Source organism: Pollicipes pollicipes, unplaced genomic scaffold, assembly GCF_011947565.3.
Source record: "Pollicipes pollicipes isolate AB1234 unplaced genomic scaffold, Ppol_2.1 Scaffold_7261;HRSCAF=8764_pilon_pilon_pilon, whole genome shotgun sequence".
NCBI classification, from domain to species: Eukaryota; Metazoa; Arthropoda; class Thecostraca; order Pollicipedomorpha; family Pollicipedidae; genus Pollicipes; species Pollicipes pollicipes.
This window is the reverse complement of record NW_023597054.1, coordinates 45908386-45924117: the sequence shown is the minus strand read 5'-3', so window position 1 is coordinate 45924117 and position 15732 is coordinate 45908386. Positions and strand designations below refer to the sequence as shown.

Sequence of the window (15732 nt, the reverse complement as noted above, 5' to 3'; positions counted from 1 at the left end):
ATGCGTTGGTATTTACGCGCCCCTTAAGGATAATGGCATTCCCCTGTCACGGAAAGGCATCATCCATTGACGAACAACATTTTATACCATGCAACAGAATTGCACCGGAACAATAACAGTCCCTCTCAAAGCGATCCCACAAAAGGCGATCGGGACGGGGAGGGAGCAGGAGCTGGATTCGCCGCGCGGCAACGCAAGGCGAGCGATCCTGGTGGCTGTGCTAGCTCTTATCAAGTGATAAGCCTTCGAATCACTCGCACCACTATTAACAGCCTAAAAACCAGTCCATCCAAAGCATCTACTACCGTAGGCATCTCAATTCAGTCCACATCATTACAGGAATGTATTTAAAAATTGAGTGCCAACAAAACGTAAATGGCGTCGACGGCGATATGCTTAGATTGTATATCTATTACATAACTCGCAAAACTGGAGATCTCATCATAAAAAACAACACCATCAAAACACAGATGTTGTAGCGCACCAACGCAGTATACAACCTTCCTGGCAACAACGAAGATGCAGGTTCCGTTGCGTATCCTACATCGGTGTAATTACACCTTTCTCCCGACACCTCACAACGCACCTCACGGAGGTGACACCAAGAGATCACGTGTAAGGCGACCACGGTACTGGTCTCACGCGCCAAATGCTCACACAAATGACTGAAATTCTAGTGTCTTCATCCAACACAAGAAAGCTCAACATTCTGGAAGCATTGCTCATTTATGACCACAAGCTGGTAAGACACAAACGTATGAATCAAGCTTTTGAATATTTGCTTTGGAGAAACATTACTAATAAATTACACGAGCAATAAACCTGCGGCAGATCAAACTGTGTAAGGGTCTTACAGGTGTAGGGTCTTTGGTATGCACCTTTGTGATTTATCACATTGTTTGTGCAGGCCACAGTGTATGATGTTAATGATGGCTTCTGTGCGACTATAGTATTACGCTTCTTTTCCGCTTTGTTTTTTGCCAAGTGAAAACGGCAGTCAGTGTTATTCAATCAGAATCCAATTGTTTTTTGGGCTCGTGTTTCATACTCTCATTTCATATTTGTCAGCTGCCGACATGAAGCGAAAAGTCATCTGTTGCTTTTGAAAATGGATATAAGCTGCTTCTGGCCCGTTGACCCACAAATATAGGAACACATGGCACCCTTCTTTGGTAAACTAATTCCTAATCTAAAACCGATATCAAAAGCAACGTTCGAAAACCCGCAAGAACTAAACATGGCGACATTCAAGGCGAAGAGCGCTGTCCATTATAGTGGCCTGTGCATGAGAAGAACTACCTGGTGGAAATTATGAATATGTATATATATATATATATATATATATATATAATGTGTGTGTGTGTGTGTGTGTGCGTGTGTGTGTGTGTGTGTGTGTGTGTGTGTGTGTGTGTGTGTGGTGTGTGTGTGTGTGTGTGTGTGTGTGTGTGTGTGTGTGTGTGTGTGTGTGTGTGTGTGTGTGTGTGTGTGTGTGTGTGTGTGTGTGTGTGTGTGTGTGTGTGTGTGTGGTGTGTCCGCGTACGCGTAGGTATACGCGTGTGCAAGTACGTGTGCGTATGTGTGTGCGCGAGCGTACGCATATGCGTGTGAGTGTGTGTGCGTGTGTGCTTGTGTGTGTGCGCGCATAAGGTGGAGACACAATGAATTCCAAAATACTCTCGATGCACGCGATTACTGCTATTATATATAAATTCACTGCGTGCTCTTGTGACCATTAGCCAAATTATATGGTTGCATTTTAGCAATAAAATCAAGATTTCATCGACATCATCGTAACACCAACGCCTGACAGTACATTGCAGGCCGAGTAATGCCGGCACAGAACTATTATCTCCTAATAAACCTCATCGATACGATATATGCTTGACAGCACTGGCTTGCAAACGACCAGAACGGTCCCCAAGGAGATGTGAAGGGACCGTGATCAACGAAACAACCTTTGACTCATTGGTATGGTTGAGGTAGAAAAAGGGTCAGTTAGGCTCTTTATGGGCGCTACGGTGCTACTGGGGACCATGCATGTTGATTTTCCGGCACACTCTCAATCACTGACTGACCTTCCACATCGGCATGGTTCGTCCCATTTGCTCGGAGGGCGCTACGCTGTGGTCGGGGGTGCTATTTGTTACCCTGCTGGTGCACTCTCGGTCACTCAGGTGTCCTAAAGGATTTTTCCTATTCGCTCAAGAGTCCCGTACTGTTGCCACCTGTTGCCCTGTACGCTATGCTGCCGTGGCATTGGCATCTCGTGGTCCATTCGCAGCGGTTCTGGGTTCTTCCCATGTGCTCAGAAGTACAATTATGTGAACCGGCTGTGCCACCACCGATCGTTAAGGTGTCCTCCATGACGCTTTTGGGCTTTCCAAAGCTTGAAGCGCCCTAAGCTGTTTCCAGGGCTCTACCTGCTAACTTGGACCATACCAGTCCATTGTGTAGTCAAGCAAGGCGGTCACCATCCTTCTGCGCTGAAAAGGCTTATATTCGTACATACTTTTATACTAGTGTATGACATTATGTCTATTTCATATCTAGACCAAGCCTCTAGACTGGATGGATTTGGGGAAGCAGTGCTTACTGTGATACTTTGATGTTACCATTCGATCGTAAACTTACTGGTCAACGGCGAGATTCCGCGGCAAGACCTTAACGTGCCGCAACGCTCGATGCGGTCTGTTCTGCTCCCTTAAGTCACATGATCTTTGGTGCAGCCGCGGCACTGATCGCAAGTCATCCAAGTCAGGAGTAACATTCTGTGAAATGGACGACCTCTGGGAGGCTTTATGGTCCGCACTACCCTAAAACAACACGTCCCCCAGCAATACGTATATTGATGCCTCTGGCAAAACGTCAAATCTTCCAATCAACGGCGATAAATAGCATGTAGTTGCACCTGACCATGGTTGCACTTGAGGCGCATATGCGCCGCCACGCGGTCGGCGGTGCTTACGGGTATCCTCATGGAGTTTCCCCTGCTCGCGAGTATGAAGAGCTGATGCTTAACGTTGTTAGTAGTGAATGCAGCCTAGGAGCGCATAACATTCTTGGCAGAAAGCCCTGCTACCAAGGCAATTCGGGCATCGCTTCGCCGTTGTCGTCGCTGAATGAGCCAGCAAGGGTCAAGCCAGCAAGGCTCGTTTAGTAGTGATGCAGCGCTGGACATTTTCTTTCGCTTGTTTGCATCCTATTTCAAGAGACTGTAATTGCTTTTGCGCTTGATTGCTATGCACCGTTTTTCACGGCGAACAATTAATTCCTTCTTCAACATAGCATACAAAACAAACCCCACATGTGATATGCATCCCATGCCCGCATAAAATTACGAGACGGACGCTGCTGGGATTTCAAAGCTAATCGAGGCCAGTCGGTCACTGACATTGCTCGGCAACATTCGGCAGCAACGGACTTCTCCAAGGACAGCTACCGTAATGGACGCCCAGTGGCTTTCCGCGCCCAGTAGTTTATCAGTCGGGGACGCTTACCATCTTCCGTTAATAATAAGCATCTCATTTACTTGTGTTGCTACCTTGCAACAAGGCATCCCCTCAGCAGAAACATCATCTCCCTGCGATTAGCAGGAGGGGACGGGCCCCTCCCCGACCTTGGTGGACGGGTGTACGGGGGTCGCCGCTGACCGCCGGGGCCGGCTGGGTAACACCTCCAATGGCATGTGAGCGTTTCCGTCGCCATGGGCGTGGCTCCACCGAGTCGGCACCAGCTACAGCCGGTATATAACTGGCCGGCGCTGGGCCACAGGCATCACAGACACCAGCGAGTTCAGCCATGAAAGTCCTGGTGAGTTCTCCGCATCGCCATGTTTGTCATATATATATATATATATATATATATATATATATATATATATATATTATCTATATATATTTTTTAGAAATTTTTCGCTTTACCAAGTGGCCGGGTTCTTACAAATATAATACTACTAGTTATTTAACATTTCGAAACAACTCTGACGCAGTGTCAAATCATTTGTTTGTCTCATCAATCCCGCTATCAGGATACGTAATAGCAATGGTAGCATGTAAACAGTAAGTAGCAATATGCCTAAGATGTTTGAAAGTGTCTTGCGAACTTTAAGTGGATGCTGCCTTGCAGCTGTTATATGAAGAGCATGGTTTCATCATTAACCTTGGTTCTCATAGCTTGGGAAATCTGTGTAAAGCCCATTCGCCAATGAGGTCTGCAGCACCACCGTTTTTCCTTTTAATTCCGACCTTGTTTTCTTGCCTTTGAATTGTTTAAAATTGCACATGGAAAGCTCACACTGTCTTTTTCAGGTGGTAGTGTCCGCTGTTCTGGCCGTTGCGGCTGCCCAGTACCTGCCTTACAGCGGGCTTGGTTACTCGGGACACCCGTACGCCGCCGGATACCCGAACAAGTTTTCTATCCCCTACACTACCTACACTTCTGCCCCCTACACCATCAACGCTGCTGCCCCCTACACAACCTACGCCGCCCCGGCCGGTGTCAGCTCTCAGCACTACTCCTTGAGCAGAAGTGGGGAATACAGCTATGGCTACAGTGACGGCCTGAGCACCAAGTCGGAGAGCAAGAACGCCTACGGCGGCACCGTCGGCTCTTACAGCTACGTGGACGCCAACGGCTTGACCCAGACAGTCAACTACGTGGCCGACTCGGCCGGCTTCCGTGTGCAGGGCACCAACGTGCCGGTGGCTCCCGTCGCCGACCTGAAGGCGTCCGTGTACAGCCTGGCCGGACCTGCCGCCGTCCAGGACACGGCTGATGTGAAGGCCGCCAAGGCGGAGTTCCGCAAGCTGTACACCGAGGCTGCCGCCGCCGCCGTCGCTGCCCCCGACTACCGCAAGAAGCGCAGCGCTCCTCTGCCCGTCAGCGACACCCCCGCGGTGGCCGCCACCAAGGCCGAGCACGCCCGCCTGTACAATGCGGCCGCTCTCGGTATCTACCCTCAGATATACGCTGCCTCCGGCGCTCCCGTCACGTTCCAGGGCACGTACGGTCCTGAGGGCGTCTCGTACTCCTACAGCTCAACTCACCCGACGTTCCCCTACGGTCGTCTGTATATCTAAGAACTATTTCTCTGTACAGATTGCTCGCTGTGCTAGAGTGGTTACTTTTCATTTCTTGCTCACTATTTTATGCGTTACTTGTGCCTCCTTGTAATTATACCTGAAAGCTGTCATGTGTGGTATGTACTTTCAAGAATGTTGAGAGCGTGCGAATCAGAATCTCGAAAGGAACAAAGGACATAAAGGTGAGTGATTATTGAGGAAAGCCAAAAGTCTCGGAACTATACTTCTTTTCAGCATTATCAGTGTAATCTCTGATGCCGACTGTGGCCGATCTGGGACACACCAGCAGGAATGGATTAAATGGCATCAGGACGGAAACATTAGGATGTTGTTGAAAGTCGATATTTAAATCTGTGGTCATGATCAAGTGCTAACACGTTTGTAGAGTGTTGAAAATATATATGAAGTTGCTCAAATCACTATATATATATAAAGACATATTTATATATAAATATGTATGTAGGTATATATATATATACATATATATATATATATACATATATGTATATACATACATACATATATATATATATGTATATATATATACATATATATACATATATATATATATATACATATATATATATATATATATATATATTTATATACCATTAACCCGCGCCAAGCCAGGGGAAGTTGACTCCCCACTAATATCTTCAATTTCAAGAGGTCGTATAAGGAAAACAAAGATAATGTTGTGAAGTTCTCTTTAAAGCACGAAGAATGTATACACAATTGCTGACTTCACCTTCCCTACCTTAGTGTAGGCCTTATTTTAGACCTTAGGTCAAGTGTAGAGCCGACAGAGATTACGAAATGTGAAAAATTGTCGCTACAATAGATACAAGTAAAACCTACCTTATCACTTCACGACTGATATTAAGTGCACGAAAATGAGCGTTAAGGCTAAGTGGAGACTACTCCCACCATTTCTGTTCCGAGAAGAACCATTTCTGTGCCGAAAAGAACAATGCTTTTCAATATTTCCTTCCGGTTTAACCTATTTTATCAGGTGCAGGTGTGGGACAAAGGTGTTCCAGAGACAAAGCATCACTATAGGCTGACCTAGAGGTTATCTGAGGTCAGCCAAAGTCACATTTGAATACCATGCAAGTGGAAAAAGAGCTAACCGGGTATAGGTGTCCAGTACAATGCTTTTCTGTGAACACAACTAGTGTATTACACATCTACAACCAGCGGCGGATCCAGAGGGGGGGGGGGACGGGCTGAGACACGAGCACTCCAATGGAGGCACGTGCCACCTCCCGACCGAAAAGGAAAGGCGCCCATCCAGGGGGCGCTCTCGGGCGGCGAAGGCGGCCTACCATTATGGCGCTGTTAAAGGGGCGTCCAGCACGGACCAGAAGGGTGAAGGGGTGTAATGATCATGAAGATCCAAAGCTTTCCCAAACCTGGGGGAAGGGACAACAGGCACCCCCAGTAGTCGAAAGGGCGCCCATAGTTCTGAAAGTATGTCCCAGAGTATAGATGGATACCCTGTACAATGAAAGGACATCGAAAGCTTCCGGGCTGAAATAGCACCTTCCGAGTACTCACTCGGGTACCCCGAAGGATGTGCTCCGAGGACGAGAAGGATGCCATTTACAATAAAATGGCGCTCCAAGAGCTGATCACTGCCCCCAATAACTGAAGGACGGTCGAAGATACGCCTCGAAGGCGAGAAAAACGCCCTAAAGAGTACATACGGGCCTCAAACCGTGGAGGGACTCTCCTATGTCTCGAAGAGCGTCGCTGACGTTCTTAATATGTCCCAGGACCAGATCTAAAACCCCTAAGCGAATAGAAAAATAACATCCCATACCCTGATCGGCTCTGAGAACTAAAGCGGCGCCCTTGAAGTTTTAAGATATGTGCCGAAGTCGAGACGAATGCCTTAAAGAATTAAGGTTGCCCAAACCGTGGAAACCTCGGGGACCCTTCGTGCACCCGAAGAACCACAAGATGCTCCTGTGGTCTAAAGATGTGCTTCGAGGTCGAGAAGGATCCGCTTTAGAGTCTGCGTGCCCAGCACCCTGGACAGCGCCTCCGGTGGCCAAAAGGGTACTCGCTATTGATGAAAACATGTCCTGAAAGTGAAAATAATGCATTTAAAAACAAAAGGGCGTCCAAAGCCCAGAATGGCCACCCGTTAAAGTTCCAACCGCGCTCCTGACTTCTGAAGATGGGTCGTGATGTCAGAAAGGACGCCTTAACACGCGCTCGGGTGGGGGGCAAATTAAAACCCCGAGGGTTTTTCCGGAACAGTTTCCGAACGGCGCAGCGTAGCCGCGCCAAATTTTGCATAGCTGTAGGCAATTGAATAGCATATCGTTTGGCATCAAAAAGTTAAATTTACCTTGTAAGGTCGCTAACGAATGGCAGGTCAAAATCAGGCCATGGTTTCAGCGAGGACAATTTCTAGGGAATCTTTCAATCTGACCCAGCAACGGAGTGTTAGACGAAGCCATACATCTCTAAGATATTTTCTTAGGCAACACAACAGTTGAATAAGCAGATTACATTGACCAAAGGTCAGGTATGAAGGTCACACCAAGGTAAAAGACAACCTGTTTTGCTATTCTTGGGCTTGCTGTATGGGATGGTTTCTGGTGCTCATTTCGAGTTAATTGACAACAGGAACCACATTATGCATCTTCCATGGACTTGTCAGAGGTCAGAACAGGTCATTGACCTAGAAAGACCCAGGTCAACATTTTGTTTAGGAACATACTGCCTAGCGTAATCTTTGTCGCTTAGCCAAATACAAAACTCAAAGCAATCTTGTATGATTTAGGTCACCTTGACGTCCAAAAGATCAATCAAAGTCACTCGATCTTGAATGAGAATGTGACTTTTTGCTTAAAAACGGATATCTAGATTCTAGGGGCATTTTGGAGACCAACCTGGAACCTGAACTTCTTTGACCTTTTTTTGACCCGAAGGTCATAACATAGGAACCTAAACCTTTGACCTAAGTGAGATCTCTCACCTTTCAACACACCCTGCAAATTTGGCGTGTTTAGCTTTCTTAGTTCTCGAGATCTCAGGGGAGGTCAAATTGACCCCCACATGGGCGAAGGGTATCTAGCCGGCCACCCGGGCGTGTGTTAAAGAACAAAAAAACGTCTAAACAAGAGGACACAAAATCTTGAGTGGCGGCTCTGAGCGCTCAAAGGGTGTTCCTGGGTTCCGAAAATACTCCCAAGGTTGAATTCAATTTCCAGGCAAAATTCGAATAGCTTCCACTAACATCTAAACAAGGGCTCGTTCGGCTAGTAGCCCTCCCCCCTAACGTAACATGGTGCCCAAATTCTGGAGAGGCGCCTCCGGGATTGAAATGGCGTCCCTGACACTTAAAACCGTCACGAAGGCGTTAAAGAGGTTCTAAAGAATAAAAGGACACTCCAAGTGCCCAAAGGGAGCCTTGGGTGACCTCGGTGTTTTGAATGGGCGTCCATGGTGTTTGAAGAAAACGCGCGCGCCACTTTCACGGCATTCAAGTTAAAAATCATGCAAACACAAGACACACAAATTGTGAGACCGAACATTACAGCTTAACAGGCGCCTGTACGGCATAGGCCAACCTGTAACGCCTATGATGAGAAAGACAATCGATTACGTGTGTGGGGGGGGGGGGGGGGAGGGAATGATGAGGTGAGGTGAATGAATGACGGTGATGTGCTGCCTGCACATCAGCCCCGTCGCGAACTACGTTCATGCAACGATTCGCTCTCTTGTGTCACGCTCAGTCCCGCATTCCGATAGCTCAGTGTTAGAGGCTCCGTCCCACCACCGCAGTGTCGCATGGCTTGAGTCTAAAGATGACAATAATAATGACAATAAAGATGACAATAACTGTTGACACCCCTCAAGGATGATGGTATCCCCCTGTCACGGAAAGGCACCATCAGTTAACGAACAACATTTTATATCATTCAGCTGAATTGAACCGGAACAATAACAGTCCCTCTCAAAGCCGTCTCACAAAAGACGATCGGGACGGAGAGGGAGCAGGAGCTGGATTCGCCGCGCCGCAACGCAAGGCGAATGCCGTCCTGGTGGCTGTGCTAGCTCTTTTCACATGACAAGCCTTAGAATCACTCGCACCACTACCAACAGCCTAAAAACCAGTCCATCCAAAGCATCTACTATCGTAAGTATCTCAATTCAGTCCACAAAATTACAGGAAGGTATTTGAAAATTGAGTGCCAACAAAACGTAGATGGCGTGGACGGCGATATGCTTAGATTGCATATATATTACATAGCTCGCAAAACTGGAGATCTCATCATAAAAAACACAATCAAAACAAAGATGTTGAAGCGCACCAACGCAGGATACAGCCTTCCTGGCAACGACGAAGATGCAGGTTCCGTTGCGTATCCTACATTGGTGTAATTACACCTTTCTCCCAACACCTCACAACGCACCTCACGTAGGTGGCACAAAGAGATCACGCGTAAGGCGTCCACGGTACTCGTCTCACGCGCCAAATGCTCGCACAAATGACTGAAATTCTAGTGTCTGCATCCAACACAAGAAACCTCAACGTTCTGGAAGCATTGCTCATTTATAACCACAAATCGGTAACACACAAACGTATGAATCAAACTTTTTAATATTTGGTTTTGAGAGACATCACTAATAAATTACGCAAGCAATGCACCTGCCGCAGACAAAACTGAGTAAGTGTCTTAATGGTGTGAGGTCTTTGGTAGGCAGCTTTGTGATTTATCACATTGTTTGTGCAGGCCACAGTGTATGATGTTAATGATGGCTTCTGTGCGACAATAGTATTAGGTTTCTTTTCCGCTTTGTTTTTTGCCAAGTGAAAACGGCAGTCAGTATTATTCAATCAGAATCCAATTGTTTTTTTCTCGTGTTTCATATACTCTCATTTCATATTATTCAGTTGCCGACATGAAGCGAAGAGCCATCAGCTGCTTTTGAAAATGGATATACGTTGCTTCTGGCCCGTTGAGCCACAAATATGTGAGTATTTGGCACCTTTCTTTGTTAAACTAATTCTTAATCTAAACCCGATATCAAATGTAATGTTTGAAAACCCGCAAGAACTAAACATGACGACATCCAAGGCGAAGAGCGCTGTCCATTATAGTGGCCTGTGCATGAGAAGAACTACCAGGTGGAAATTATGAATATATATATATATATATATATATATATATATATGTATATATACATATATATACATACATATATATATATATACACATACTTTTTTATATTTCCATATATATTATTATATTATATATAGCCACATATATTATATTATAAGCACATATATATAAATAAATAAATAAATAAATATATATGTATATATATATATATATACATATATATATATATATATATATATATATATATATATATATCTATATCTATATATATATATATGTATATATTTATATATGTATATGTATTTATATATGTGTATATATGTGTGTGTGTGTGTGTGTGTGTGTGTGTGTGTGTGTGTGTGTGTGTGTGTGTGTGTGTGTGTGTGTGTGTGTGTGTGTGTGTGTGTGTGTGTGTGTGTGTGTGTGTGTGTGTGTGTGTGTGTGTGTGTGTGTGTGTGTGTGTGTGTGTGTGTGTGTGTGTGTGTGTGTGTGTGTGTGTGTGTGTGTGTGTGTGTGTGTGTGTGTGTGTGTGTGTGTGTGTGTGTGTGTGTGTGTGTGTGTGTGTGTGTGTGTGTGTGTGTGTGTGTGTGTGTGTGTGTGTGTGTGTGTGTGTGTGTGTGTGTGTGCTTCCGCGTACGCGTAGGCATACGCGTGTGCGAATACGTGTACGTATGTGTGTGCGTGTGCGTGCGTCTGCGTGTGTGTGTGTGTGTGTGTGTGTGTGCTTCCGCGTACGCGTAGGCATACGCGTGTGCGAATATGTGTGCGTATGTGTGAGCGTGTGCGTGCGTGTGCGTGTGTGTGTGTGTGTGTGTGCGCATAAGGGGAGACACATGAATTCCAAAATACTCCCGATGCACGCAATTACTGCTATTATATATAAATTCACTTTGTGCTCTTGTGACCATTAGCCAAATTATATGGTTGCATTTTAGCAATAAAATCAAGATTTCATCGACATCATTGTTACACCAACGCCTGACAGTACCTTGCAGGCCGAGTAATGTCGGCACAGAACTTTTATCTCCTAATAAACTTTATCGATGTGATATATGCTTGACAGCACTGGCTTGCAAACGACCAGAATGGTCCCCAAGGAAATGTGAAGGGACCGTGATCAACGAAACAACCTTTGACTCATTGGTATGGTTGAGGTAGAAAAAGGGTCAGTTAGGCTCTTTATGGGCGCTACGGTAGTACTGGGGACCCTGCATGTTGATTTTCCGGCACACTCTCAATCGCTGACTGTGACCTTCCACATCGGCATGGTTCGTCCCATTTGCTCGGAGGGCACTACGCTGTGGTCGGGGGTCCTATTTGTTACCCTGCTGGTGCACTCTCGGTCACTCAGGTGTCCTAAAGGATTTTTCCTATTCGCTCAAGAGTCCCACACTGTTGCCACCTGTTGCCCTGTACGCTAAGCTGCCGTGGCATCCGCATCTTGTGGTCCATTCGCAGCGGTTCTGGGTTCTTCCCATGTGCCCAGAAGTACAATTATGTGAACCGGCTGTGCCACCACCGATGGTTAAGGTGTCCTCCATGATACTTTTGGGCTTTCCAAAGCTTGAAGCGCCCTACGCTGTTTCCAGGGCCCTACCTGCCAACTCGGACCATACCAGTCCACTGGGTGGTCAAGCAAGGCAGTCGCTACCCTTCTGCGCTGAAAAGGCTCATATTCGTACATACTTTTATACTAGTGTATGACATTATGTCTATTTTATATCCAGACCAAGCTTCTAGACTGAATGGATTTGGGGAAGCAGTGCTTACTGTGATACCTTGATGTTACCATTCGATCGTGAACTTACTGGTCAACGGCGAGATTTTTCGGCAAGACCTTGACGTGCCGCAACGCTCAATACGGTCTGTTCTGCTCCCTGAAGTCACATGATCTTTGGTGCAGCCGCGGCACTGATCGCAAGTCATCCTAGTCAGGAGTAACATTCTGTGAAGTGGACGACTTCTGGGGGGCTTTATGGTCCGCACTACCCTAAAACAACACGTCCCCCAGCATTACGTATATTGATGCCTCTGGCAAAACGTCAAATCTTCCAATCAACGGCGATAAATAGCATGTAGTTGCACCTGACCATGGTTGCACTTGCGGCGCATATGCGCCGTCACGCGCGGTGCTTACGGTGCTTACGGGCATCCTCATGGCGGTGCTTACGGGTATCCTCATGGAGTTTTCCTTGCTCGCGATTATGAAGAGCTGACACTTAACGTTATTAGTAGTGAATGCAGCCTAAGGGCGCATAACATTCCTGGCAGAAACTCCTGCTACCGAGGCAATTCGGGCATCGCTTCGTCGTTGTCATCGCTGAATGAGCCAGCAAGGGTCAAGCCAGCAAGGCTCGTTTAGTAGTGATGCGGCGCTGGACATTTTTTTCGCTTGTTTGCATCCTATTTCAAGAGATTGCGATGGCTTTTGCACTTGATTGTCATGCGCCGTTTTTCATGGCGAACAATTAATTCCTTCCTCAACATAGTATACAAAACAAAGCACACATGTGATATGCATTCCATGCCCCCATGAAATTACGGGACGGACGCTGTTGGGATTGCAACGCTAATCGAGGCCAGTCGGCCACTGACATTGCTCGGCAACATTCGGCAGCAACTGACTTCTCCAAGGACAGCTACCGTAATGGACGCCCAGTGGCTTTCCGCGCCCAGTAGTTTATCAGTCGGGGACTCTTACCATCTTCCGTTAATAATAGGCGTCTCATTTACTTGTGTTGTTACCTTGCAACAAGACTTCCCTTCAGCGGGAACATCATCTCTCTGCGATTAGCATGAGGGGACGGGCCACTCCCCGACCTTGGTGGACGGGTGTACGGGGGTCGCCAGTGACCACCGGGGCCGGCTGGGTAACACCTCCAGTGGCATGTGAGCGTTTCCATCGCCATGGGCGTGGCTCCACCCAGCCAGCACCGGCTACAGCAGGTATATAACTGGCCGGCGCTGGGCCACAGGCATCACAGACACCAGCGAGTTCAGCCATGAAAGTCCTGGTGGGTTCCCTGCGTCGCCACGTTTATCATAGATATATATTGATATGAGATGTTTTGCTCTACCAGGTGCTTGGGTTCTTATAAGTATAATACTACTAGTTATTTAACATTTCGAAAGAAATCTGACTCAGTGTCAAATCATTTCCTTGTCTCATCAATTTCGCCATCGGGATACGTAACATCAATCGTAGTATGTAACCAGTGAGTAACAGTATGCCTAAGATGTTTGAATGTGTCTTGCGGACTTTAAATGGATGCTGCCTTGCAGTTTTATTTAAAGCGCATTGTTTCATCATTACCTTCGGTACTCATAGCTTGAAAAAAATTGTGTGAAGCCCACTTGCCAATGACGTCTGCAGCGCCACTGTTTTTTCCTTTTCTTCCAACCTCGTTTTCTTGCCTTTTAATTGTTTAAAATTGCACATGAAAAACTCACACTGTCTTTTTCAGGTGGTAGTGTCCGCTGTTCTGGCCGTTGCGGCTGCCCAGTACCTGCCTTACAGCGGGCTTGGTTACTCGGGATACCCGTACGCCGCCGGATACCAGAAGAAGTTTTCTACCCCCTACACTACCTACACTTCTGCCCCCTACACCATCAACGCTGCTGCCCCCTACACAACCTACGCCGCCCCGGCCGGTGTCAGCTCTCAGCACTACTCCTTGAGCAGAACTGGAGAATACAGCTATGGCTACAGTGACAGCCTGAGCACCAAGTCGGAGAGCAAGAACGCCTACGGCGGCACCGTCGGCTCTTACAGCTACGTGGACGCCAACGGCTTGACCCAGACAGTCAACTACGTGGCGGACGCGGCCGGCTTCCGTGTGCAGGGCACCAACGTGCCGGTGGCTCCCGCCGCCGACCTGAAGGCGTCCGTGTACAGCCTGGCCGGACCTGCCCCCGTCCAGGACACGGCTGATGTGAAGGCCGCCAAGGCGGAGTTCCGCAAGCTGTACGCCAAGGCTGCCGCCGCCGCCGCCGCTGCCCCTGACTACCGCAAGAAGCGTAGCGCTCCTCTGCCCGTCAGCGACACCCCCGAGGTGGCCGCCGCCAAGGCGGAGCACGCCCGCCTGTACAATGCGGCCGCTCTCGGTATCTACCCTCAGATATACGCTGCCTCCGGCGCTCCCGTCACGTTCCAGGGCACGTACGGCCCTGAGGGCGTCTCGTACTCCTACAGCTCAACTCACCCGACGCTCCCCTACGGTCGTCTGTATATCTAAGAACCGTTTCTCTGTACAGATTGCTCGCTGCTTATCTGTTCTAAAGTGCCTGCTTTTTTGTTTCGTGCTCACTGTTATGCGCTCTATATGTGTGTATTTGCCATTACACCTGAAAGCTGCCATGTGAGGGATATTCTCTCAACGTGATTGAGAGTTGATGTGCAAAACATCGCTTACGTGCCCCGTCACGCTGTTGGCGGTACTTCGATTGCCCTCATGGGGTTTTGTCTAATCGCAAGCGTGAAAAATTGATCCCTCGGAAAGACAGCATAGGTGAAGGCTGCTTTGGGCATACAACGTTCCTGGCAGCAACTCTCACCGACCAGGAAGATCTGGCATCGTTTTGTTGTCGCCGCCGTTTATTTGCATGGGTCGCTCGTTGAGCAGTGATGTAGTGCTGGCCGTTTTGTGGTGCTGCTTCGCGCTCTTCTTCACAGATTTGAGATTGCCTTTGTTCTTCATTTACGTTAAAATCAGGTGTTTCTTCTTTCGGTTCATGTAAAACGTTTTTATACACGTTACATTGAAATCAACAACGCATTTCGTCGTGGAAGCGGTAGATGTTTCAGCGCAGCTTTCAGAAATGTATTGCAGTGCACACTCCCGACGAGAGCCTTATTTTACCTCAGTTATATCACCTGATGCCATCAAAAAACTGCTGAGCATTTTCCAAGTAATTTGATGTATAAATGTTGCAGACAGACTCTGCGAGTAAAGCTGTACCATGACCGTAGCAACAGCTTCAAAACATCGAATATTCTCGATCAGTTGCGTGACTGATGAAAAAGTTTGACACGTGACGTCGGTGACACCTCCTGGTATATTAAGGCTACATTTCCAGCAAAGGAATTCTCAGTTCGTGCTTGCTCGGATTCTGTTAGCACGAGGCAGTCAACATCGTTCGCCGGGATGATATGTTTCACACTCGCGGAGTTGGCTGTCTCGGACATGGAACGGATCATTTCGTATCAAGTTGCAAGCCCAAAGTTTACATCCTTCCACAAACGCCATGAGTGATACTTGATAGCCTACTTGATACTTGGTAGCGATACTTGGTACTTGATACTTGATAGTGATTCTTGATAGCGCAGCCACCCAGCGCCTGACCTGAGCCCTTCAACGGCGAGTTCTTCCCGGCCATGTGGAGCATATGCATAAGCAAAACACCCTCTTTAAAGAAGGGCATGTCATACCCTATATATCATAGGGTACGTTTAAAAATTAGAGCGAAAAAAAAATACAGATGCCATGTCATGTCTAGTTCAATGCTGCTGA

The 15732-nt window shown here is 47.3% G+C and overlaps 1 protein-coding gene across 1 annotated transcript; it reads left to right on the top strand.

Moving 5' to 3' along the window:
* Positions 1-3791: 3791 nt before the first annotated feature.
* On the top strand, positions 3792-14268 carry LOC119111518 (cuticle protein 6; the record flags this gene model as incomplete). The annotated part of the gene is made up of 4 exons (XM_037235333.1): positions 3792-3810; positions 4308-4679; positions 4764-4832; positions 14023-14268. Coding segments are annotated over exons 1-4 (699 nt in total), but the record flags the coding sequence as incomplete, so codon positions are not given.
* Between the last annotated feature and the right edge of the window lie 1464 nt (positions 14269-15732).